At 59.6% G+C, this 25030-nt stretch overlaps 2 protein-coding genes and 1 long non-coding RNA gene across 5 annotated transcripts; 1 reads left to right on the top strand and 2 right to left on the bottom strand.

The window, feature by feature from the left end:
- Positions 1-1458: 1458 nt before the first annotated feature.
- GIPC1 (GIPC PDZ domain containing family member 1) lies at positions 1459-15880 on the bottom strand. Of its 2 annotated transcripts, none has more exons than XM_058290560.2 (9): positions 15797-15880; positions 13753-13808; positions 12081-12166; positions 8652-8971; positions 3519-3704; positions 3259-3439; positions 2542-2654; positions 2301-2382; positions 1459-2215 (listed from the first exon to the last, which is right to left on the bottom strand). In XM_058290560.2, exons 4-9 carry the CDS (start codon positions 8937-8939, stop codon positions 2064-2066), a joined length of 1002 nt encoding a protein of 333 aa, XP_058146543.1. In that variant the 5' UTR covers positions 8940-8971; positions 12081-12166; positions 13753-13808; positions 15797-15880; the 3' UTR covers positions 1459-2063. The 2 variants fall into 2 exon arrangements, with proteins under 2 accessions (XP_058146543.1, XP_071068866.1); XM_071212765.1 differs by lacking the exon at positions 15797-15880 and adding an exon at positions 14612-14820.
- On the top strand, positions 14824-17663 carry LOC131276719 (uncharacterized). The gene is made up of 2 exons (XR_011647795.1): positions 14824-14955; positions 16929-17663. It is a non-coding gene; the product is annotated as an uncharacterized lncRNA (long non-coding RNA).
- A 3388-nt stretch (positions 17664-21051) lies between these two features.
- Positions 21052-24234, bottom strand: DNAJB1 (DnaJ heat shock protein family (Hsp40) member B1). 2 transcript variants are annotated; one of them, XR_009184084.2, is made up of 5 exons: positions 23963-24234; positions 22666-23246; positions 22206-22421; positions 21596-21720; positions 21052-21334 (listed from the first exon to the last, which is right to left on the bottom strand). XR_009184084.2 is itself a non-coding variant. In XM_058290159.2 (4 exons), the coding sequence occupies exons 1-4, from the start codon at positions 24171-24173 to the stop codon at positions 21691-21693; spliced, it is 1038 nt and encodes a 345-aa protein (XP_058146142.1). In that variant the 5' UTR covers positions 24174-24234; the 3' UTR covers positions 21052-21690. The 2 variants fall into 2 exon arrangements, 1 of the variants encoding a protein (XP_058146142.1); XM_058290159.2 differs by having other exon boundaries at positions 21052-21720.
- Positions 24235-25030: the final 796 nt, after the last annotated feature.

Below are 25030 nucleotides of genomic sequence, written 5' to 3' on the forward strand. Positions count from 1 at the left end.
CCACTATTTATACAGGGGCTTAAGCCCAGGCCAGGGCCGCAGGAGGAGTCATACCCGGCGGGAGGGGGGGGGGGGAGGGCGGCCTGGCCACCCTGGGCTCTTCCCCCAGCGCCTTGCCAACACCTGTGCCACCCCTAGTGGCACGGCGTGGCCTCCTCGCCGACCCCAGGGGGAGGGTCTCACGTCCCGAGACACACGTATGCCCCGTGGGAGTCTGAGACTTGGCCACGGTCACACCTGGCCCCCCTGTGCAGTGGCTGCCACATCCCTGGGGTGACGCCACCGTCCTGGCCCCCGATGCTTCCGGAGGGTCTCCCTGTAGCACGGGAGATGACGCTCAACAGCCCCGCTTCCCTGAAATGCGTGAAATGACTGGGCAAGTCTCACCTAGCGCCCCAAGATGCCCACAGTTGCACCCCTTAACCGCTAAAAACAGCCCCTCAGGCACACACCAGGCGCCCCAGACCCCGCGGAGGCCTGGCCCGCTCCCCAGAGCAGCCACCCTCCTCAGCCCCCAGGCACCCCGAGACGCTGCCGGCGCTGCCCCTGACTGCCCTGGGACACCCCGTCGCAGCCCGTCCCCCAGACACGGGGACACTCCTGGACTCTCAGCCGCCCGCATACCCGCACCATGGCAGGAGAAAGCACTCGGGTCCGGGGATGCCCAGGGGTACCCAGACACCGTCCCCCCCGAACACAGAGGGATCCCCCCTGCACCCCTATCCTGGTGACAGCCCACTGCCCCGTTTGGAAGCGGGGAACAGCCTCTGGGCTTGCCCGCCCCCACAGTCCTGTATCTCCTTCAGTCTTTGCCCTTCTCCAGATCTGGTCCCGGGTACCCCCCCCAAGTCCCTCTTTTCATTCAATGACTCCCCCCTCAATGCTGGCCCGGGGTATCCCCCCCAAGTCCCTCTTTTCATTCGATGATGCCCCCCCCTCAATGCTGGGGGAGGAGGTGGGCTGTCCGAACAGGCGAGCCAAGCTGGGTTTACGTCCAGTGCCACAGTCAACTGGCAAGGCGGTGGGGGCGGGGGCAGCAGCACAGGGGGAGGGGCTCCTTCCGGTCTGCACTGACCGGCGCGGGCCCGAGGTGCCACCGCGGGGGCCACGGGGTCTTCCTTTTTCCAAGCCGGGCCTCCTTGCCCTAGTGCCCCTCACCCCCCACGGTCCTGGGTGGTCACAGCTTTGGGACCGCAGTTCCCATCGGGCTCAGGGCGTCCGGTCGCCTGGCTGGAGGGAGAGCGGGATTTGAACCGTCAGCAGGCCGAGAAGCCACCTCCCCCCTGCCTTGCCTGGAAGCCTGCTGGCCCCGGGCCAGGCGGAGCCTCCTGGGGGGGAACTGTGGGAGGGGGCAGGCGCCTAATTCAATTTGGAGCCGGGAGAGGATGGATCTCAGCTGCTGCATTCTTTCCCAGCCCGGCCCACCCCCCCTTCCTCCACCCCGAAACCACACCGAGGCCCAGAGCAGATAGATCCTTTATGTTCAAGACTGCAAGTTCAAATACAAAAGCCCACCGCCCGCGGCCCTGCCGCCCCCCCCCCCGGGGGGGGGACCGAGGGAGAGGCAGGGGAGGTTGGTGGGGGGGGGAGGTTCACAGCAGATTCGTTTCCAATGTGGAGGTAACAGACTCCGGGGGCTCCGGCGGTGGGGAGGGGGTTACTGCATTTGCCAAGGGCAGATGCCCCCCTTCCTGCATTCCCTGCCTCAGGAAATTGGGGAGGTCGCGACCCCCAAACGGAACCCGAGGGCCCCAGGGAGACCGTTTGGCAGCTGATGTGGAAAGTGGTGGGGGCGGGGGGTGGCCGCCCACTTTGGCTGGTTCCTCCCCGTGCCTGACCCGGCTGAGGTAGGTGGGGGAGCCGGGGTGCTTTTGAGGGGGAGGGCAGGGCCCGGGGGGGGGGGGGGGGGGGGAATCCCAGCCAGGCTGGGACACCAGGAGGGGGCGGTACCGACTGGAGTGGGGCGGGGCCCGGCCCCCCACGGCTCCACATGGCTCCCCGGGGGGCTGCCCCGCCAGGAGGCTGGGGTCCCCGGGGGCCCCCACCCCAGGTCTTCACGGGCTCTAGTAGCGGCCGACCTTGGCGTCTCCGATGGCCCCCCAGACGTCAAAGACGAACTCGTCGGGGAAGGCGAAGTCGCCGAGGCCTTCGTCCAGGGCCTCTGCCAGCTCGTCGGGGTTCCTTTTGTCTTTCCCCAACTCCACCATGGTGGCCGCTGGGGGGGGGGGAGAGCAGAGGGGGAGGCATTGATGGCCAGAGGGGCGGGGTGGGGGGACTGGCGGAGATGCCACCCCACTCACCCAGCTCTGTGTCCCTGATGCCCATGTAACTCTCCAGCAGGTCATCCACCTTCTCTATGGCCTTCTCTTCAAAGGCCGAGGGCTGGGGGGGAGGGAGGGCGACAGCATGAGAACATGACTGTAACGGTGATTGGGTTCATCCTTCCCAAACCCTGGCCCCAACTTGGCTGTTTCACAGATGGGGAAACTGAGGTCCCCTTGCCCCGCGTCCTAGAGCTATGGGGCCGGCCAGCACACTCACCAGATCCTCCACGGTGGCAGGGCCCCGGGACCGGAGGCGCAGGGTCCCTCGGCCGGTGCCCAGCTGGGGTCCGGAGCCAGGGCGGCCCCCCGCGGAACGCTGGCCGATCATATCTGGGGGATGGGGGGGGCACTGAGCACGGGGGAAGACCCCCTGGCCTCCCCTCTCCAAGCTCCCGTAGACTCCCAGTGTCCCCAGGGTGGGGGGTGTGGGGGCGGTCAAGGTGAGCCCAGGAGGCCAGGGTTCCTGGGCTTGGCACAGACGGGGTAGGGTCTGCGAAGGAGAGAAGCTGGAGGGGGGCCTGGGAACTCAGCTGCTCTCCCAACGTCTCCAAGGGCCCGACCTGCCAGGGGGAGGGGGAAGTGCTGAAGCCTCCTCCGCCCCCCACCGCCGTGGCCTCGGGGCCCATTCCGGAGAGGCAGCGAGGCTAGACTGCAAAGTGGGGGGCTGGCACGGGGCAGCCAAGCCTGGATCCTCTGGGCCCGGCCGGGTTGGGGGCGCTTGGCTGGGCTAATGGTTTCTGGGAGCCGGGGGGCGGCGGTGGGGGGGGGGGGGCAGCTTCCTCCTGGCCAGCTCCCCAGCCTCTCCCCCCTCCCGCAGCGCCTGCGTTCCCGCTCCTCCCGCCTCCAGCCAGCGCCCCCCTCCCCGGCCACGCCGGCGGGGCTCGGGCGCCCCCCGCTGGCGGGCGCCGGCCACTGCAGCCCCCCCCCCCCTCACCGAAGGCCTTGCGGGGCTCGGTGAGCTTCAGCGTGAAGGCGCGGCCGCGGGGCAGCTCCTTGAGCAGCCGGGCCACCTCGTAGTGCCGGCAGCCCAGCAGGCTCTGCCCGTTGATGGCCTCGATCATGTCGCCCACGCTGATGAGCTGGATGTGGTCGATCACGCTGCCCTCCTTGATGCGCTGCGGGGCCGAGGGGCACGGTCAAGGGCCCCGGGACCCCGGGGTGCACACCCCCCCCCCCTCTGCGCCCCCCAGGCACCTTGATGAAGGCGTAGCCGGCCCCGTTGTCCGTGATGGTGAGCCCCAGCGCCTCCTCCGCCTTGAACACCTCCACCTCCTTGCGCTGGCCCTTGACGTGCGCGAAGATGAAGTCCTCCAGGCCGATCTGCCCCCCCAGCAGCTTGTCCATGTCCACTTTGTGGGTGTTCAGGGTGCAGAACATTACCTGCGGGGGTGGGGTGGGGGGGACACATGCTCAGCGAAAGGCCAGTGGGCGCCACCTCCTGCCTTGAGGCAGGGCAGGGTCCCCACCGGGATGTCAGCTCTGCCAGGCCTGGGATTTGAGTCCCAGCAAAAATCCGCTGCTGTTTCCAGTGGTACACAGTGGGTGCTCAATAAATGCTAGTGGCATGATGGTGGGGTGCAAGATCCCACCACCCCCTCCCGAGGCTCCTGCTTCTCCTTTCTGCTCAAGCCCACTCCCTCCTTCCTTGCTCTCCCTCCCTCCAGCTCCCATAGCCAGTGGGGGCAGGTCTCCCAGTGTACTATGGACTGGTGCATCTTGCCGCTGACCCCCACCCCACAGCCGGCCGGAGCCCAGGCCTGCAGTGCCTGATGGGAACTCAGCATCCAGGCCTGTTCATAAACCCCCCCACAATCCACTAGGGCCCAAGCCTCCCAATGCCTGGTGGGAATTCAGTATCCAGCTGGGGCTACAACTCCCACAAGCCACTGGGGTCCAGGTCTCCCAAAGCCTGATGGGACCTCAGCATCCAGGCCTGGTCATCCATCTCCCACAATCCACTGGAGTCCAGGTCTCCCAGTGCCTGATGGGATCTCAGCACCCAGTCCTGTCATCAATCCCGCCCCCAGTCCTCTGGAGGCCAGGCCTCCCGGTGCCTGATGGGAACTTGGTATCCGGTCTGAGTTATCTACTCCCCCATAATCCCTTGGGATTCAGGTCTCCACAACCAATGGGAATTCAGCATCTGGTCTTGATCATCTACCTCCCAAAATCCACTGGGGTTCCGGTGCCTGATGGGAGCGCAGCATTAGTCCTGGTCATCCACCTCCTACAGTGCACTGGGGTCAAAGCCTCCAAAGCCTGGTGGGAATTCAGTAACCAGCTGTGGCTACAACTCCCACAATCCACTGGGGTCCAGGTTACCCAATGCCTGATGGGATCTCAGTATCCAGTCCTGTCATCAACTCCCCACAGTCATTTAGGGTCCAGGCCTCCAATGCCTGGTGGGAACTCAGCATCCAGCTATGGCTACAATTCCCACAATCCACTGGGGTCCAGGTCTCCCAGTGCCTGATGGGGTCTCAGCACCCAGTCCTATCAACTCCCCACAGTCCTTTGGGGTCCAGGCCTCCCAGAACTGATGGGAACTGGGTATCTGGACCTGGTAATCCACTCCCCCATAATTCACTGGGATTCAGGTCTCTAATACCCACCGGGAATTCAGCATCTGGTCTTGATCATCCACCTTCCACAATCCACTGGGGATCCAGTGCCTGATGGGAACTCAGTGTCCAGGCCTGGTCACACACCTCCCACAGTCCACTGGGATCCAGGTCACTCAGTGCCTGACAGGATCTCAGCATCCAGTCCTGTCATCAATCCTGCCCCCAGTCCTTTGGGGTCAAAGCCTCCCAATGCCTGGTGGGAACTCAGCATCCACCTGTGGCTACAACTCCCACAATCCACTGGGGTCCAGGTCACTCAATGCCTGACAGGATCTCAGCATCCAGTCCTGTCATCAACCCCCACCCAAGTCCTTTGTGGTCCAAGCCTCCCAGTGCCTGATCGGAACTCAGTATCTGGTCCTGGTAATCCACTCCCCCGTAATTCATTGGAATCAGGTCTCTAACACCCACTGGGAATTCAGCATCTGGTCTTGATCATCCACCTTTCACAATCCATTGGGGTTCCAGTGCCTGATGGGAACTCAGCATCCAGGCCTGCTCATCAACCCCCCACAATCCACTGGGGTCAAAGCCTCCCAATGCCTGGTGGGAACTCAGCATCCACCTGTGGCTACAACTCCCACAATCCACTGGGGTCCAGGTCACGCAATGCCTGACAGGATCTCAGCATCCAGTCCTGTCATCAACCCCCACCCAAGTCCTTTGTGGTCTAAGCCTCCCAGTGCCTGATCGGAACTCAGTATCTGGTCCTGGTAATCCACTCCCCCGTAATTCATTGGAATCAGGTCTCTAACACCCACTGGGAATTCAGCATCTGGTCTTGATCATCCACCTTCCACAATCCACTGGGGTTCCAGTGTCTGATGGGAACTCAGCACCCAGGCCTGCTCATCAACCCCCCACAATCCACTGGGTCAAAGCCTCCCAATGCCTGATGGGAACTCAGCATCCAGTCCTGCTCATCAACCCCCCACTATCCACTGGGGTCAAAGCCTCCCAATGTGTGGTAGGAATTCAGTATCCAGCTGCGGCTACAACTCCCAAAATCCACTGGGGTCCAGGTCTCCCAAAGCCTGATGGGAACTCAGCATCCAGGCCTGGTCACCCAGCCCCCACAATCCACTGGGGTCAAAGCCTCCCAGTGTCTGATGGGAACTCAGCATCCAGTCCTGCTCATCAACCCCCCACAATCCACTGGGGTCAAAGCCATCCAGTGTGTGGTGGAAATTCAGTATCCAGCTGTGGCTACAACTCCCACAATCCACTGGGGTCCAGGTCACTCAATGCCTGACAGGACCTCAGCACCCAGGCCTGTCATCAATCCCGCCCCCAGTCCTTTGGGGTCCAGGCCTCCCAGTGCCTGATGGGAACTTGGTATCTGGTCCTAGTTATCCACTCCCCCATAATCCCTTGGAATTCAGGTCTCCAACACCAGATGGGAACTCAGCATCTGGTCTTGATCATCCACCTCCCACAATCCACTGGGGTTCCGGTGCCTGATGGGAGCGCAGCATTAGTCCTGGTCATCCACCTCCTACAGCCCACTGGGGTCAAAGCCTCCAATGCCTGGTGGGAATTCAGTAACCAGCTGTGTTTACAACTCCCACAATCCACTGGGGTCCAGGTTACCCAATGCCTGATGGGATCTCAGTATCCAGTCCTGTCATCAACTCCCCACAGTCATTTAGAGTCCAGGCCTCCAATGCCTGGTGGGAACTCAGCATCCAGCTATGGCTACAATTCCCACAATCCACTGGGGTCCAGGTCTCCCAATGCCTGATGGGGTCTCAGCACCTAGATCTGTTATCAACTCCCCACAGTCCTTTGGGGTCCAGGCCTCCCAAAGCCTGATGGGATCTCAGCATCCAGTCCTGTCATTAACCCCCCCAAATCCTTTGGGGTCCAGGCCTCCCAGTGCCTGATAGGAACTCGGCATCTGGTCCTAGTTATCCACTCCCCCATAATTCATTGAGATTCAGGTCTCTAACACCCACTGGGAATTCAGCATCTGGTCTTGATCATCCACCTTCCACAATCCACTGGGGTTCCAGTGCCTGACGGGAACTCAGCATCCAGGCCTGCTCATCAACCCCCCACAATCCACTGGGGTCAAAGCCTCCCAATGCCTGGTGGGAACTCAGCATCCACCTGTGGCTACAACTCCCACAATCCACTGGGGTCCAGGTCACGCAATGCCTGACAGGATCTCAGCATCCAGTCCTGTCATCAACCCCCACCCAAGTCCTTTGTGGTCCAAGCCTCCCAGTGCCTGATCGGAACTCAGTATCTGGTCCTGGTAATCCACTCCCCCGTAATTCATTGGAATCAGGTCTCTAACACCCACTGGGAATTCAGCATCTGGTCTTGATCATCCACCTTCCACAATCCACTGGGGTTCCAGTGTCTGATGGGAACTCAGCACCCAGGCCTGCTCATCAACCCCCCACAATCCACTGGGTCAAAGCCTCCCAATGCCTGATGGGAACTCAGCATCCAGTCCTGCTCATCAACCCCCCACTATCCACTGGGGTCAAAGCCTCCCAATGTGTGGTAGGAATTCAGTATCCAGCTGCGGCTACAACTCCCAAAATCCACTGGGGTCCAGGTCTCCCAAAGCCTGATGGGAACTCAGCATCCAGGCCTGGTCACCCAGCCCCCACAATCCACTGGGGTCAAAGCCTCCCAGTGTCTGATGGGAACTCAGCATCCAGTCCTGCTCATCAACCCCCCACAATCCACTGGGGTCAAAGCCATCCAGTGTGTGGTGGAAATTCAGTATCCAGCTGTGGCTACAACTCCCACAATCCACTGGGGTCCAGGTCACTCAATGCCTGACAGGACCTCAGCACCCAGGCCTGTCATCAATCCCGCCCCCAGTCCTTTGGGGTCCAGGCCTCCCAGTGCCTGATGGGAACTTGGTATCTGGTCCTAGTTATCCACTCCCCCATAATCCCTTGGAATTCAGGTCTCCAACACCAGATGGGAACTCAGCATCTGGTCTTGATCATCCACCTCCCAAAATCCACTGGGGTTCCGGTGCCTGATGGGAGCTCAGCATTAGTCCTGGTCATCCACCTCCTACAGCCCACTGGGGTCAAAGCCTCCAATGCCTGGTGGGAATTCAGTAACCAGCTGTGGCTACACCACCCACAATCCACTGGGGTCCAGGTCTCCCAATGCCTGATGGGATCTCAGTATCCAGTTCTGTCATTAACCCCCCACAATCCACTGGGGTCAAAGCCGCCCAATGTGCGATGGGAATTCAGTATCCAGCTGTGGCTACAACTCCCACAATCCACTGGGGTCCAGGTCTCCCAAAGCCTGATGAGGTCTCAGTATCCAGTTCTGTCATCAACCTCCCACAATCCACTGGGGTCAAAGCCGCCCAATGTGCGATGGGAATTCAGTATCCAGCTGTGGCTACAACTCCCACAATTCACTGGGGTCCAGGTCACTCAATGCCTGATGGGGTCTCAGCACCAGTCCTGTCATCAATCCTGCCTCAAGTCCTTTGGGGTCCAGGCCTCCCAGTGCCTGATGGGAACTCGGCATCTGGTCCTAGTTATCCACTCCCCCATAATCCCTTGGGATTCAGGTCTCCAACACCCGATGTCTTGATCATCCACCTCCCACAGTCCACTGGGGTTCCGGTGCCTGATGGGCACTCAGCATCCGGGCCTGGTCCCCCACCCCCCACAGTCCCCTGGGGCTCAGGCCTCCAGCACCTGCTCCCCGGGCGTACCTCGGCCGGCGGCAGGCGGAAGGCCTCGGCGATCTTGCCGTACAGCTCCTTGACGTTGGTGAAGCCCTCGATGCGGCCCGTGGGGCTACCGTGGGCCAGCTGGGTGTGGAACACGAGGCGGGGCCGCAGGGCCGGGGGCGGGGGGGGCAGGCCCACGTGGGGCGCCCCTACCCCGCCCCCCCCCAGGGGCCCCGGCTCCCCCACGCCCAGCCCGCCACGGCCCGCCTCGGCCTCCTCATTTTCCACCAGGGGCGGTGCCTTTTTCCGCCGCCCTAGTCCCAGCGGCATGAGCGGCAAGCGGCAGGGGTGCTCCGGGGGATCTGTGGGGCGGGAAGGAGGGTTCAGGGCGCAGGAAAGTATTTAGTGAGCAAACTGGCCTGGGTTCGCAAACCCCAAACAGGGGAGCGGATGTGGCTCAAGCCACTGGGCTCCAGTCTACCATATAGGAGGTCCAGGGGTCGCTATTCAGGGCCTCCTGGTGAAGGCGAGTTGGCCCACGTGGAGTGCCGCCCTGCGCAGAAGTGACAGCCAATGCAGAGAGTTGACGCAGCAAGATGACGCAACAAAGAGACACAGAGGAGAGACAATAAGAGACGCAGCAGCCCAGGGAGCTGTGGTGGCGCAAGAGAACGATCGCCTCTTTCCCATTCCAGAAGGTCCCAGGATCGGTTCCCGGGGCCACCTAATGAGAATCCAAGCAGACACAGAAGAACACACAGCGAATGGACACAGAGAACAGACAATGGAGGGGGGAGAAATAACTAAAATAATAATAAAACCATAACAGCAGCAGGTATTTAGGACGAGGCCACGTTACCTGCTCCCTTACCTTAGTTAACCCTCACCCCACCACATCCTGTGGGGCTGTATTAGGCTATGATTACACCCACTGAACAGCTAAGGAAATGGAGGCTCAGAGAGGTTAAGTTTCTCTTCATCTTTCTATCTGTTGCAGGCATTTGTGCTTTGTCCCCAGTATTTCCTAAGGATTCTGGGTGGATGATACTTGCAGCCCTCTTTGGGCTTGGGTAGGCATGTGACTGGTTCTGGCTAATGACTCGGGAGAGGAAATTACACGTGCTGCTTTGGGACTGCAACAATTAATTGCTGCGGCGAAGGACTTGAGAGTTATTTTTCTCTAGCAGGGCGACCAGCTGTGTTTGGTGTGGTGGCTGGGCCCCCGAGTGGCTATGGTGAATGGGCTCCCCCACTGATGGGCATGTCACAATGGACATGTAGCAGGGACAAGGGACAAATCTTTCTTGCAGTCAGCCGCTAAGATTTTGCAGATTTTTTTTTTTTTTACTGCAGCAAAACCTGTGTTGACTGATATATTCTCTTTCCTCTTTTTTCCTCTGCCATTTCTTTCTCTCTTTTTCCCTCCCTCCTACCAGACAAACATTTACTGAGCACTTACTACATTCCAGACACCATTTTAGATGTTGGGAAAGCTGCAATGAAGCGGATTTGGCTCAATGGATAGGACGTCCGCCTACCACATGGGAGGTCCAGGGTTCAAACCCCGGGGCCTCCTGACCCGTGTGGAGCTGGCCCACGCGCAGTGCTGATGCACGCAAGGAGTGCCCTGCCATGCAGGGGTCTCCCCCGCATAGGGGAGCCCCACGCGCAAGGAGTGCACCCTGCAAGGAGCTGCCCCAGGTGAAAAAAAGTGCAGCCTACCCAGGAATGGCACTGCACACACAGAGAGTTGACGCAGCAAAATGATGCAACAAAAAAGAGACGCAGTTTCCCAGTACCACCGAGGGTATAAGCAGACACAGAAGAGGCCTGTAGAGGCTGTCTGGGGCTCCGGCCACGCTCCCCAGAAGCGTACAGACCAGAAATGAAGATGCAGAGTGAAGCAGCAAAGGTGTAAGTGTCGAATATAACACATAATTTATAAGAGGGGAGTGGATGTGGCTCAAACAGTTGAGCGCCTGCTTCCCACATTGGGAGGCCCCAGGTTCGATTCCCGGTGCCTCCTAAAAACAAAACAAAGAAATGAGAAAACCAACCCAGGGAAGCCAATGTGGCTCAGTGGTTGGGCGCCGGCTTCCCACATACAAGGTCCTGGGTTTAATCTCTGGCCCTGGTAGCACCCCTACCCCCCAAAAAAATAGTGTTCTGAAGAAAAGAAGACAAAATAGGTGCTCTGTATCTTGTCAGGCAGGTCAGGGAGGGCCTCTCTGAGGATCTGAGCAAGTGACACTAGACTCAAAGCCCAAACGAGAGGAGGAAGCACCTGTGCAAACACGTGGCACAAATACGTTCCTGGCACAGGGCACAGCTGGTACAATAGCCCTGAGGTGGGAACATCCTCGGTATGTTTGAGGAACAAGCCAAGAGGCCAGGCTGGCTGAAGCCGTGACCCCGAGGGCAAGTGGAAGGAGGAGACGGCGGGGAGGACTTTTGGCTTTTGCTCTGAGTGAGATGGGAGCCATGGAGTGTTCTGGGGAGAGGGGGGGGGGGACGGGACCTGACTCAGGCTGTAGCAGTCTGATATAATTGATGGATTCCAAAAGGAAATATTAGATTATGCTTGTACTCTGATCTGGACCTGGGCGTGATTGAGTTATGATGAGGGCGTTGAGTCCCCGCCCCTTGGTGGGTGAGGCTCACAGATAAAAGGCACGGCAAGGGACAGAGGTGAGGGTTTTCGATGTTGGAGTTTGATGCTGAAGACTTAAGCTGCAGGCCAAGGAATTAAGTTCGCAGAGGAAGAGAAGCCAGCCCCGGGAAGAGAGGGACGCTGAGCCCAGAGAGAAGCAAGCCCCGGGAAGGGAGGAACCCAGGAAGCCTGAACCCTCGCAGCCGTCGGCAGCCATCCTGCTCCAACACGTGGAAACAGACTTTGGTGAGGGAAGTGACTTATGCCTTATGGCCTGGTATCTGTAAGCTCCTACCCCAAATAAATACCCTTTATAACGCCGAGCAGATTTCTGGTATTTTGCATCAGCCCCCCTTTGGCTAATACACAGGTGCTCCCACATTCCCTCCGGCTCCTGGAACGGTGAGGTGAGGAGCAGCTGGAGGGAGTGAGCAAGAGGGGAGAGGAAGAAGACGCGAGGGCAAGGAAGGGATGGGACAGGTTGTGTGGGGCGCTTTAGATGGCGGGGAAGTGTTTCTGGTTGTATTTTTAGGTCACATGTCCCAAGTCCTCTGGCCTGGTCACGCCCTCCAGGTCGGTGCCACTCCCAAGGCCAAGCTCATAACCACACATCTGTCCCCTCAGCAGCTCAGGCTCCCTGGGCCTGCACACGGGTCACGGTGAGCATCAGATCGTATCAGGTGACGGCCTTTGGGCTGCCTCTTCCAGGGAGCCCTCCTGGACTCCGTGGAGCCCAGCTGGCAGCACCCGCCCTCAGGCTGCGTACGTGTCTTCTCTCTCCTCCTCTGGCATCACCCTGGCCCAGCCGCCTTATCACTCACCAAGTCGAATGCCGTCACCTCCTCCCAGCCACCAGCTTCCGTCCTTGCCCCGCACCGGCTCTTGTCAACACCGCTGCCAGAGTGATCTGTAAAACATCAGTCATGTCACATCCATCCTCTGCTCTGACCCTTCCCAAGGAGATCCCCCTTACCCAGAGGAAAAGCCCGTGTCCTCCCCACAGCCCACAAGGCCCTGCACAACCTGCCCCGTCACCTCCTCCCTCTCGCTTCATTCCAGCCATGCCTGCCTGCTCGTTGTTCAACACCCCAGGCACAATTCTGCCTCAGGGCCTTTGCACGTGCAGCTCCCACTGAGCACCACATGCCTGTCCCATTATTTGTCATATTCATTCCCAGATCCCAATGGCATGGAACTGTGCCAACACATAGTAGGTGCTCAATAAATATCTGATGAATGAGCTAATGAATGAAAGATCCCAATACTAGCCCACGAGTGCCTGTGCCCTGCTCTGGGAAGACAAAGTGGCACAGGGAACGGTCCCTGGACCCAAGAACGTCTTGTTCCCCCTGCAAAAGCACAACAAGCTCCGCCCCTGTGCTGCTCCTCCTCACTTCCCAGCACGGTGCTGGGCGCATAGTAGGTGCTCCTTCTAGCCAGGGAGCCCCTTGAAGGTAGGGAGAACTTCTCCACCTTCTGAAATCAATGATGCTAAGTGTCTTTTTACATACGTATTAGCCATTTGGGTTTATTTACCCTGTTGTGACTGTCCTGTTTTTTTCACCCTTTTTATTGTGTTTGTTTTGTTTTGACCAAATCAATTTTATTGATACATATTAATAAAGCCTACAATTGATCCAAAGTGTATACAATCAATGGTATTTGGTATAATCACATAGTTGTGCATTCTTTGCTGCAATCAGTTTCGTGTTTTAAACAGAGCTGAAAATATCGAGACAGTGTTCCCCTTGAAAGGTGAGTTCTGTGTCTCCTCCCTGTGAATCCACATGGGCTTGGACTGCTCTGATCAATGGAATATGACAGAAGCAATGCTATATGACTTCCAAGGCTAGAGCACAAAAGATTATGCAGCCTCTGGCTTTTTGTTAGGAGACTCACTCCCAGAACCTTGAGATACTGTGGAAGAAACCCAGCTACCCTGATTTTGCCTGGTTTTTCATCGTATAGTCTGTTTTCATTGTTATTATTATTATTGATTTGTGAGAACTCTTTATATATGGTAGATACTAGTCTTTTATCACTTCTCTCATCTCTCTAGTCCTAGCACCCATCACAGGATCTGGCCCACATAAGCACTCGCTGAATATTTGACAAGAAATAAATTCCGAATGAATAAATCAGTTCTGCTCTCTCAAGGTATCTCCTCACACTCAATAATGCTAAAAAGAAAATCCTCATCTCTCCCTTAACCCTCCCTCCACCCCACGTTATCCTGCAGGAGACAAGATGCTAAGAAAATGGGTCTGGAGCCCGGTTTCATTTCTCCCTAGCTGTGTGACCTCAAGCGGGTGTCTTAACCACTCTGAGTACTTTCTCCTACCTCCCACACCACTGCTCCGGTTCAGGCTGGCTTCTGTGCCCTCCCTTGTGACCTGGGAATCACGGTGGTGAGGCAGGCGGGTGCTTAATGAATTTGTCTTCCAGGCCCAGAGGGGAAGTAGCCGGGGTTCGAATCCCATCTCTGCCACTTACCAGGCTGTGTGGCTGTGGGCAAGTCACTTCACTTTACAGGGCCTCAATCTCCGCATCTGAAAAATGGGCAAAATTCTATCATTATTATTGTTTTTCCCTCCCCCGCCCTGCCCTGACCAGGAACAGCCCATTTCTCCAGGTCTGGCAAGGCCGACCTCCACGCCGCCTCCACCGAGCAGCCTCCCTGGCTTGCCCCAGCCTCTGGAACCACTCCTGTGGTCTGGAGACTCCGGCCCTGGCACTTTAATTATATGTTCCCCTGGTTGAACGCTTGTCTTCCAGGCTAGGACTGTTATTTAACTCTGTGTCTCTATTTTAAAACATAAACCAGATCACACCACTCCCTTGCCTCAAACCTTCCAGCCGTTCTCCACCTTACTCCAAATTCCTTACTGGGACCCAGAATCGCTGCTCCAGCCGCATCTCCTGCCCCAGCCACGCCTGTCCACGCTCGGGCCAGCCACAGGGTTGTGCCTTCTGCTCGGTCTCTGCTAGACTGGCTCCATTTTTTCGGTCATTCTGGCTGGGGCTCCAGAGTCAGCTCCCCTGAGAGCCTCTCTCCCCGCGCCCTCTCTAGAATGTCACCCCTTTATATTTTATGCATAGCTCTTCTCGCGATCTGAAGGTGTCTTCTTTATTTTAAACTGGTTAACGTCTGTGTTGCCTGCTTCCCACCAGCTCCCCGAGAGCAGGGATTTTTGTATCTGCTTCGTGTTGGTTGCATTCTCTGTTCAATAAATGAATGAAAGGAAAGAATATCTGGTTTTCCCTGCTCTGAGAACCCCTATCCTCAGAGAAGCCCCCCACAACATGCGGGCTGTAGATCTGCTAAGCTGGCCTCCCCAGTCTCCCCTCAAACCTGAACAGAGCTGGGAGCTGGAATCCCCTCTGGTTACTGCGAAGGACCGGAAATGTAGCAGCAACCCCAGAGCCACACAGAAGCATGGGGGGCCCCCGCGGGGAGAAGGAAGGGGGTTCCTGGGAGCTCACACAAGGCTGGGAGGGGTGCCACGCCCAGACTCCGCCTTCCAGCAGGGTAGAGCTTTGGCAAGGGCTGGAGAAACCCTGATTCAGTCTTGAAAAACCGGCTCCAGGGTGTTTCCAGGGAGCACGTCAACCGGCTGAGGACCCCGGCGTCCTGGCCCCCTGCCCATTACACCTCCGGCCCCCCCACGATGCCACGCTCTTCCCACGACCCAGGAGGTATCTTAGCCTTGTCTTTCCAGCTCCAAGCAGAAAGAACAGGGGGGCAGCTTCCTGTTTGAGCAGCTGGTGTCTGGTGACCTCGGGGTGGGGGGGGAGGTGGAGGCAAAGCTCAGCAGGTGTGGCCCTGCTGATGTTAAAGGGGAGAAACGGGTGGCGTACACCTGATCCACGGAGCCACCGGGCCTGGAGTCTGGTGGCCTGGACTCCAATTCAGGCTTCGGTTCAGGAGTCCGCCTCCCCTGAGAGCCTGTACCCGGGCGCTTCCTCTCTATTAGGTCGCTCCTTCATATTTTACGCATAGCCCAGATTCAGAGACTTCGGGTTCGAGTCCCACTTGAGCCTCTTGGAGCTGTGTGACCTTGGACCACTCACTCCACCTCTCTGGGGCTTCCACCTCACCTCCGAAAGAAGTTAACACCCGCTCCCACGAGGTGTTCGGGGGTCAGGGATGGTTGGACGAATTTCCTGACACGGAAGCACTGACATTCCAGCCGGTCTGGCTTTTTTGAGACCATCATGGGGACCCCCGGACCTCCCAGGGGAGCCCCGGCTCGGACGCGGCCAGCTCCGGGGAGGATACAAGGGTAGGGGGGCTTTAATACCGATCCCACGCTCATCCCCGTCGGGATGGGAAGTGTCCCGGGGGGCAGTGGGCGCGGCTGGAGCCCCCTGCCCGGCAGCCGAGAGGCTTTTGCGCCCCCCTGCGGGAGGCGGGTGCGGGCATCCCCGCGTCCACGGGCCCGGCCCCACCCCGGGGGCCGCCCGATCGGCCGGCTCCCCCGCGCCCCCCGCGCCTTGGTTCCCGGGGGCCCGCGCCCCGCCGCGGGGAAGCACTCACCTGCGCGCCGCCGCCGCCCCGCGCGCGCCCCGCTCGGCCGCCCGCAAACTCCGGGCCGGGCCCGACCCCGCAGCTGCCGCCGGGAGGGGCGGGGCCGGCGCCCGCCCGCGGCCAATCAGCGCCTCCCGCCCGGCGCTCGCCGCCAATCCGCGCCGCCCGGCGCTCGGGGCGCCCGACCGAGACATTCCAGAGGCTCTTCCCGATCTCCCCACCCCCCCGCGGTGAGGCGCGGTGGACCGTTCCGCCCCGTCTGGGCCGCGGCGGGCTGAACCACCGCAGCGCGGCCGAGGGGGGAGCCGCGGCTGGGCCCCGGCCAATCGCGGGAGCGAGGCGGCGTGCGGCCAATGGGGAGCTGCGGCCGTGAACCACGTGCTGCTCGCCCAGCGTCGTCTGGGGCGCTGGGAGGGTAAGGGGGAGGGGGACTAGGGCCGTGGGAGCCAGGTGACCCAGGGTGGATTTCTGCTTTGCGGGGGAAGGGAAGATGCGAACTCCCGACGTCCGGAGGCGCGAACCCAGCAGAAGACCTGGGAGGGGATCCAGGGCAGCCCCCAAACCGGTCACCCGCCCGGCCTGTCCCGGCCCCAGCCCGGCCGTCCTCGGGGTGGATCAAAAGACGCATTCATTCCCGGCCGGCGGGTGGGGGGCCCGAATGAATGGGGGGAAGGGGGGGAGGGGTCCCGACTGTCTTCTCGTCCAAGACCTTCACAATGGACAAGGGCATTCATTCATTCACTCGTCAAATATTTCATATGCGCCTGCTCCCTGCCAGGCGCTGCCCTGCCTCTGCAGGCACATCCCCGGGGTAGGCTGACTGTGGGAGCGGGGACAGCAGCGTGGAGGGCTGCCACGGGGCGGCGGCAAGAACCGGATGGCGCTTTCCTTTGCGCTCGCTGCGCGAATATTTATTGAGCATCTATTTTGTGCGAGGATCCAGCCATCCCAAGGCGCTGCAACCGCAGGGAGCTGACCTCTGGGGGGGGCCTCCCTCCTCCATCTGGCTGTGGGATCCCTGAGGGCAGAGGCTGAGTCTCTTTTGTGCCCGGAGGCTGCGCCAAGCAGCATCTTAGCATATCTGCAAGGAGATCATCTCACCGCCTCCAGATTAGGTTTGTAACCGGGATTTCTCTGGCAGGTCCAAGAACCGAAGGCACACTCAAGACAGGCACCTGGTAAGCAGGGACGCTGTGTTCCCAGGCCAGCTGAAGAGTTCCTGTTCTGGTTCACAGCTGCCTCCTCCGGCAGCAGGAGCTGGACCAGGAGTACATGGTGCTTTCTGGGAATTGTAGTTCTTTGAGGCAGGCCTCTCGCTGCTGCACTCCTGCTCCGGCCAACTGAGTCTGTGCAAACTGCGGGCTGAGCTGCTGCGTGACCCAGCCCGGCCAGGGCCTGCAGACCCGGAAAGGGACAGCGGAGAGCTGGCCCTGGGCTGCACCGCCGGCCCCACCCAGCTGGCAATCACGGCGACTGCCCAGGCAGCAGGCACAGCTATTGTCTCTGGCTTCCTGCTCGGCTGACCTCTGCCACCCTGCCTGAGTGACTGGCTGCCTCGGCCGGGCCAGCGTCCCCTGTGGGAATGTGTCCACTGCCCTGCTCGAGGCTGGCAGCTGAGCTGCCCCTGCACACCTGCTCTTGGGGAGATGGGGAGGCAGGAATGAGTTAGCAGCCCCCCCCCCAGGGGATTTTACAGATGGAGACGCGTGTTTGGACTGGGGTGTGAGACAAGGACCTTCTCTTCGAGGGTGATGGAAAAGTTTCGGTGATGGGTGGGGGCGATGGTGTAAATGTAACCAGTCCCACTTGGCTAAAACGGGAAATTTGATGTCGTTTATTTGTTGCTGCGATTTTAATTTAAAGTTTAAATGTACTCATGCAGCTCGCCTGCTTCTCTCGGGCAGCGCTGGCCACGCTGCTTTCTGGAGGCGGGTGGGTGGTAGCCATGATAAAGGACTCAGGGACGCAGCCCCGGCGTGTGCTGGCGTTCTCCCCGCGGCCTCGGAGGCCTGTTTCTAACTTGATTTGTGCCCCCAGGGTGTCTCAGGCTGCCCCAGACTGCACATGTCCTAGAACTGAGGTCCCCCATCCATGCCCCAAACCTGCCCCCTACCCTGCTTTTCCCAGCTCGGAGATGGCAGCTCCATCCTTCAGTGGCCCCAGGCCGCGAACTTGGACTTAGCCGTGACTCCCGGTTTCCTGGGGTTGCAGCAACAAAGGGGGAGAGGGGCTTAAAACTACCGCGATATATTCTCTCGCCCTTCTGGAGACCAAGGTCTGAAATCGAAATGTCAGCAGGGACGTGCTCTTTCCAGAACCCGTAGGGGAGAATCCTGCCGGCCAAGTCCAGCTCCTGGTTTGTCGGCCATCCTCGGTGTCCCCTGGCTTGTTGGCGTGTCACTCGTGCTGGCCTCACGTGGCCGAATTCTCTGTTTCCGTGTGGTTTCTCCCCTTCGCGTTGGACCAAGGCCCTGCCCTAACCTGATCTGCCCTCCTTTTTAACTACTTCCACCTGCAATGACCCTGTTCCCAAAGGTTGCCACATGCACAGTTAGGGGGCTGGGGGGGGGTGGACTGAGGGCTTGAGACGATCCTTTTAGGGGAGACAATTTAACACTTGGCTTCCTTGCACTCTCAGCTTGTCTGTCGATCTGATCAGGTCTATCTCTAAAACGCATCTTCAATCGTTTCCTGCCTCTTCCAGGTTGAATCCCATCCTCTCCCATCTGGACCAGCACAGTAGCCTCTGTCCTGCCCCCCCCCCCGGCTGTTCCCTCCACGGCGGCCAGAGGGCGCCCGTGAGCACTTGAGTCCCTAACCCTCCCCCTCCCCCCCCAAACCCGCCCCCGAGGGCCGAGGCTTTCCTTCTGCCCTCGGTTAGGATCTTCCCAAGGGCAGGGGCTGCCATTGAGACTAGCCACCCCAAGGGCCCAGCTCAGACTTCCGGGCGAAAGCAAGTTTGCGGAGACTCAGCAACTTTGCACCAGCTTCTCCTCGGCCTGGAACACCCCAGCCTGCCCCAGACGCCTGGCTTGTCCCCAGACCCGCCCGGGGCCACTGCAGGCCACGGGGGTGATGCTTGCCCCTCATCCCCGGGACCTGCCAGGTCCCCCTCCTCCTCCCTGCCCTCCTAGCCCAGGGCAGTGTGTTGAATGGTTGCGCCCCCTTGCCCCCCACAAAAGAAATGTCTACCGGGAAACTTACAGTGCAATTAAGCCGGGGATCTTGATCCTGGATTGGGGCCGGCCCTAAACTGGAAGACACAGAGACACGCAAGGGCAGGGCCACGTGAAGACAGAGGCAGAGCTGGGGGTGCAAAGGATGCCGGGAGAGAAGCCTGGAACAAATTGCCTTCCTGAGGCCCCCGCGGGCCCCCACCTCCTACCACTGTCTCCCTCAGAACCTCCAGCAAAGACCCATCCTGCCGGCACCTCGATTTGGGGCTCTCACCCCCTAAACTGTGAGAGAACCCATTTCTGTGCTAAGCCCCCCAAGCTGGTGGTGACAGGCTTCAGCAGCCCCAGAAAACTCCAGGGTGGTGTTTCCTGGGTGCCCCAGGCCTGCAGGGGTTCGGGGCACCTGACAGCCAGCTGGTTTCAGCAGCCCCGCCCGAGCACGTTTTCAGTTTCGGGCTGACTGTGCATCCAAAATCTGAAAAACTGAAAATATATGTGTTATGCTTCCGCTTATGTAAGCTCAGGCGCTCCGTCTCGGAGGAGGCACAGTTTTTACTTAAACACAGCCGGCCCGAGGGAGGGAGCGAGGGGAGTTGACTTTTCCCCGCCCAAACGATGCGTGCACCTTTTGAGTTTGGCACCGGCATGTGGCTCAGGTAAAAATGAATCGCTGAGGTACGGAAAATCGTCTTGCAGGTGGGTCCTTAAAGAACGAGGAAGCGCCACGTGTGCTGACACGCTGAGCAGCGCGGAACCGCCCAGCTTGGAGGGCGGCTTGGGAATAGACAAATACATTTAGAGACAGCGAAGAAGGACACGGGAGGGACAAGTTCACTTGCCTCAGCCCCAGGCGCCTTCCGCCTGCCCAGTGGAGGCCCTGGAGAAAAATCAAGGTGCTTCCCAGCAGCAGTCTTTCTCTCCGCTCTGGTCCTTTCTTTTTGACCGTGAACTTGTTGCTCAAAGTACTGATCTGCCTAAGCCCTTCACAGGCACCCAGGACAGCTATTCCCGTGTGGTGCGTTCCCAGGACCGCGTGTCCCTGCAGGTTCCGTGCTTTGTGGCCGAGGAACGTCAATGGGAAATTCACAGGGGCCGGCTCTATTGGAAGGCACTTAGTAGGGCAGCAGTGCTACTGAGGCCAGGGCTGGTTCTGCTAAAAGCGTGATCCTGGGGCCCAAGGTTGCCCAATATTTTCTGATCAGGTCCCGCTTGGCTCTGGTATTTCAGGGGTCCCCTCCTTCACACCCATATGCTGTTTCCTGGCTTGATAAGACTGATTTCTCTTTTAAAAAAAAAAATCACAAACCAAACTTGGGTAAAGATCCCTCTAAGACTTGGGCTGCCCAATAGCTGCCACCAGCCATGATTGGGTACTTTGGCGAGGAACTCAATGTTTAGTTTTTAATTATTAAGAATTTAAGTTTTGAAAGAACAGATAAAGACCATTCCTACCATTGCAAAAAAGCCCTGTTTGACAGTGCTGCCCCCGGATTCAACTGCTTCAGTGGGAAGGCAAAGTAATTCCTAGTCCAATTAGATTTTGACTTTGAAATATCTTGTGCCAAATTAGCAATACTGACTCTATGTAGCTGCTCACTTTATAATAAAACCAGTTCCTCAAAATAACCTACAAGGAAAAGGCAGCTGCAGGCCAAACTGCTGGAATTCTAGCTCTGGCTTGGCCACGCCTGCCCGACGCCCAGCCTGTTGTAGCAAGAAGGGGCGGCCAAGCACTCAGGGGGTGAGTGACATATACTTTTTGGGTCCCTGGACCACCCCCAGAGGAAGTCAGAATGCCTGTAAGAGAGAACAGGAGCCCATCCTCTGCCCCTTGACTTGGGTCCCAACCTTGACCAAGAAAAAAAACAAAAACAAAAACAAAACAATACTGAACCCAACTGCACTCCGGCCTCTTTGGATGTTTGCATCTAGATTCCGGGCTGGTTGTTTTCTACCCCACCTCAGGCCCAGGGAGGAGATATCTCGAGCCTACACAGATGTCTTTCTCCCGTCTTTCTCCCGCCCTTAACACTACCCAGCCCCGCCCAGGACAACAGAACACTCAAGCAAGAGTCGCAGAACCGCTCCCGAGGTTAGCATCAGTCTTTAATGCCGTTGTGCCGCGCACTGACAGGTCGCACTTTGGTCTCAGAGGCAGTGGCAACTTATAACAATGAGTCGGAAGAGCTGAGCACCAGACTGGCCTCTAGGGAACAGACACTCGTTTCCAACTGCCCTTCCCGCGAGATTTCTTCTGGATTCCAACGTGGCCCTTTACAGAGCGGGAGCCGTCGGGGACTGGCTTTGTTTGCGTGCACACCAACTTTACACGGAATTATAAAAACATATTTACAGGCGATCCGCAGTGCTCCTGTAATCAGAAGCAAAGACCCTTTTATCAAAAGGGATTATAGCTAGGGCTGTGCAAAATTCAAAAGGAACAGATCCTTTTGAAAAGAGTCCAGAGTCCGTTGGTTTAAGAAGGGAACAGAAGTTGACCAGGGCTTCTGTTGCCGCGCCAGATTTGCTGTAAGATTGCCTTCCGGGACAGGAAAGGGTGTGGGCCGGGAATAGCCCGCTCGGCCTCCCAGAGCCCCCGGCCCCGGGCAGGAGCGGCTGCCGTGCGACTCACTTGCTGGAGGCCGGCTCTCCCTGTCGTGGTCCCGCGGGAACGAGGTACTGCTGGTGGGCGCCGGCCAGGCAGTTCTGCAGAAATCGGCTAGGTTCTCAATTTGAGATGGCAAAAAAGAAGGCAGGCTTCTCCGGGGGAAGAGCAAGACGTCGGAGACAGATACAGAATAAAACACAGACTGATCACACAACCGAGGGAGGGGAATGTACCGAGTCTGGGAACTAAGAAAGCGGGTTAGACGCCCCTCCCACCAACAGCTGGAAACAAAGGGACTACAGAAGGCCAGGTCCAGCTGACAGTCTGCCTCTTGTGCGGGAGGAGACTGAAGGGGGGGGGGCCCACCTGGAAAGGACGCACGACTCAGTGGGTACCTTTACCTGCGCTCCCCACCGCCTGCCGCCCTATTGCTCAAAAAACCACTGAAGTCTAGTGCGCCACTTTGAAAGATTGTAATATATTCTCTGGAAAACAGTCAGCAGTACGGAAGCCCTCCCTGGGCCCTCACCCGCTCACGGGCCCACCACTGGTGGAAAGGTCTGGAAATCCTCGCGCTCTGGAAATGTCCCTGGTTAGTCCTTGGAGGGAGCGCAGGGCCCTATTTTGGAAGAACCTGCTCAAGTACGGTTTTTGACGTCTGGGGGATCCTCTCGGGGAAGATCACTTCGAACTCGATAATGAGGTCCCCGCGCTTCTCGGGTGTTTTGGGGAGGGGGAGGCCTTCTCCGGGGACTTTGCGCCTCATGCCCGGCCGGATGACGTCTTTGAAGACCACGGGTATGGTCCTGCCGTCCAAAGTGGGGACGGTCACCGTGCAGCCACACAGAGCCTTGGGGAGCAAAAGGACAGCATTAGGTGGAACGTGGTTCACTAAGCACCGCGCTTGCCCTGACGTTGCCTCGTGTGAAAGCCGAGCCCCTGCCCCAAAAGCGACCCAGGCCACCAGGACAGAAGCCCTGGCAGAGCCAGCGCCTGGTACCCACGAAGCGCTCACGGGCATTTGCCGCAGCAAACACCGCGGGCTCCCAAGGGCGGCCCTCTCTCCACGGGTGCCGGCCCCCCTAGCGCCTTACCTCCCGCAGGCTGATCCTGGCTGGGTAAATGACATCGGAACCGTCCCTCTTAAAGATATTGTGGGGCTTGTCCTTTAAAACAAAGACGATGTCGGCTGGAATGTTGTTGGAGGTCTGGTCGCCCTCCTTGGGGAAGGTGATTTTGGTCCCTTCTTTCCACCCTCTCTTCACTTCGATGGTCAAGATCTTGTCTTCGTTGCGAATGCTCTTTCCGTCGGGGTTCAGGCGCTTGTGGGAGATTTTCATCTTCTTGGTGCAGCCGCTGTAGATCTCTTCGAGGGAGACCCGGAGATCGTGGGTGACGGGCGGGTCCTGCTTCTTCCGGGTGGGCTCCTGGGAGGGCCGGGAGCGGCTGAAGTTCATGTTGGTGAAGGCCCCCATGCCCAGGGGAAAGCCAGAGAACGGGTCGTCGGTGTCCATGCCTTCTTCGCCGTTCCGCTGCCCGAAGAAGTTATCGAAGGGATTGCGACCCCCGAAGAACTCCGCAAACATGGCGTGGGGGTCCCCGTGGAATGTGTAGCTGAAGGAGGTGCCATTAGCACCGCCGCTGCTCCCGCCACTGGGACCACTGCCCTTCAGGCCTGAAAGGCAAAACCGGAAGTTGTCAGGCAGCTGGCCAGCAAGACAGAAAGAGCTTGTGAACCCTCGGGGAGGAACAGTGCGGTGGGCGGGCCAGGAAGGTCCAGGGAGAGACCCCCAAGCTTTTGCAGCAACAGCAGCAAACCTTCCAGGCCTTTCTGGGTGGCGTGACAGTGGCGACCGGCACCAGGCCTCGGGCGGGCATCGCCCGGTGCCGCTCGGGCCCTGCCACCTCCCGGCTGGCCCACCGTCCCTGGCAACCCTGCAAGAACCCACCGAGAGACCAGAGAGCAAAGGCCGGGGGTGGGGGCAGCAGGTCTGCCTTCCCTAACTGCGTGCTCTTGGCACCCTCGGGGCTGCTGGAGGGCGTGGGAGGGGCGGGGAGGGAAGGTACAAAAGACACGGAGCTTTTCAAGTTGTCCCCGGCGCGCCCTGGCTCCGCCACCATCTTACATAAAGGCCGCGCGTGTCTTGGGTCCGGGAGCCAGGCTGAGTCACAGACGGGCAGCTGGACCACAGCGAGGCCTCCTGCGGTCGCCCCCGCTCCCCGCCTGCCAGCCCGGCCAGCGCCGGGCAGGGGGACCTCCCGCCGCCGCCGCCCCCGCTCCCCGCACGACGCGCCCAGAGCCGCCTCCCGCCCAGCCGCGGCCGCCGGGGCCGTCCCCCGGGCCTCGGTTTCTCCCCCCGCCTCCGCCTGTCAAGCGGCGCGCGCACGCACCTTCCTCCCCGTAGCGGTCGAAGATGTCGCGCTTGCGCGGGTCGCTGAGCACGTCGTAGGCCTCGGCGATCTCCTTGAACTTCTCCTCGGCGCCGGGCTCCTTGTTCTTGTCCGGGTGGTAGCGCAGCGCCTGGCGGCGGTAGGCCCGCTTGATCTCCTCGTCCGACGCGCCGCGGGCCAGGCCCAGCGTCTGGTAGTAGTCCTTGCCCATGGCCCCCCGCCTGCGGCCCGCCGCCCCGTCCTCGCCGCGCCCCGGCTCCGCCGCCGCCCCGTCCCGGACCCTATATACCCGTCCGGCGGAAGCTTCCAGAGCCCGCCGGCCCCCTCCAGAACCTTCCGCCCCGCCCCCCGCGCCGCGCCGGCCAATCGCCGCCGCCCGCCCCGCGACGCGCGACGTCCGGGGCGGGGCCGCGCCGGCAACGGCCGCCCGCGCGCGGCCACGCCCCCTCCCGCTCGGGCCGCGGCCACGCCTCGTCGCGGCGCGCTCCCCCGCGAGCCGGCGGGGGCCCCGCCCACCTCGGCCGTGGGGAGCCAATCGGGGCCTGCCCCTCCCCTGGGTCAGCGAGGAACTGACGCACTCCCGCCCCACGACCCAGTTCGTCTTCCGGGAAGGGGCGGGGCTCGTGGCGGCCCCTCCCCCTGAGAGGCCCCGCCTCCACGCCGCGCGTCCGGAGTTCGGGCCCGCCCAGCGACTTTGCCTCTCCCTGTTCCAGGCTCATTTCTGCGACATGGATGTGAAAGTACCCACGCGTCCGCTTTTTCCGGGAATGGGGAAGATGCAGTCGTGCATGCCAGGCCTGTCCCTGTCTTCACCAGTATGGTGAGGGGGCGGGTGGCAGTGCTTATTCCCAGGTGCTGAGCTCACCTCTCCGGAGAGGTCTCCCAGCTCCTCTCTTCATGCCTTCCACGTGTCCCAATTTCTCAAGAGCATCTGCCACTGAAATCTGAAATGATCTCGCCCTGGCTTTCCTCCTCACCTCTGTGACCTCTGCTTATGAAGTTAACATGCACGCTTTCTGACTGTCCCTGAGAGGGAAGAAGAGATGTGATGTGGAGGTGTTTCCAAGA

This window comes from Dasypus novemcinctus, chromosome 30, assembly GCF_030445035.2.
Source record: "Dasypus novemcinctus isolate mDasNov1 chromosome 30, mDasNov1.1.hap2, whole genome shotgun sequence".
Classification (NCBI taxonomy): domain Eukaryota; kingdom Metazoa; phylum Chordata; class Mammalia; order Cingulata; family Dasypodidae; genus Dasypus; species Dasypus novemcinctus.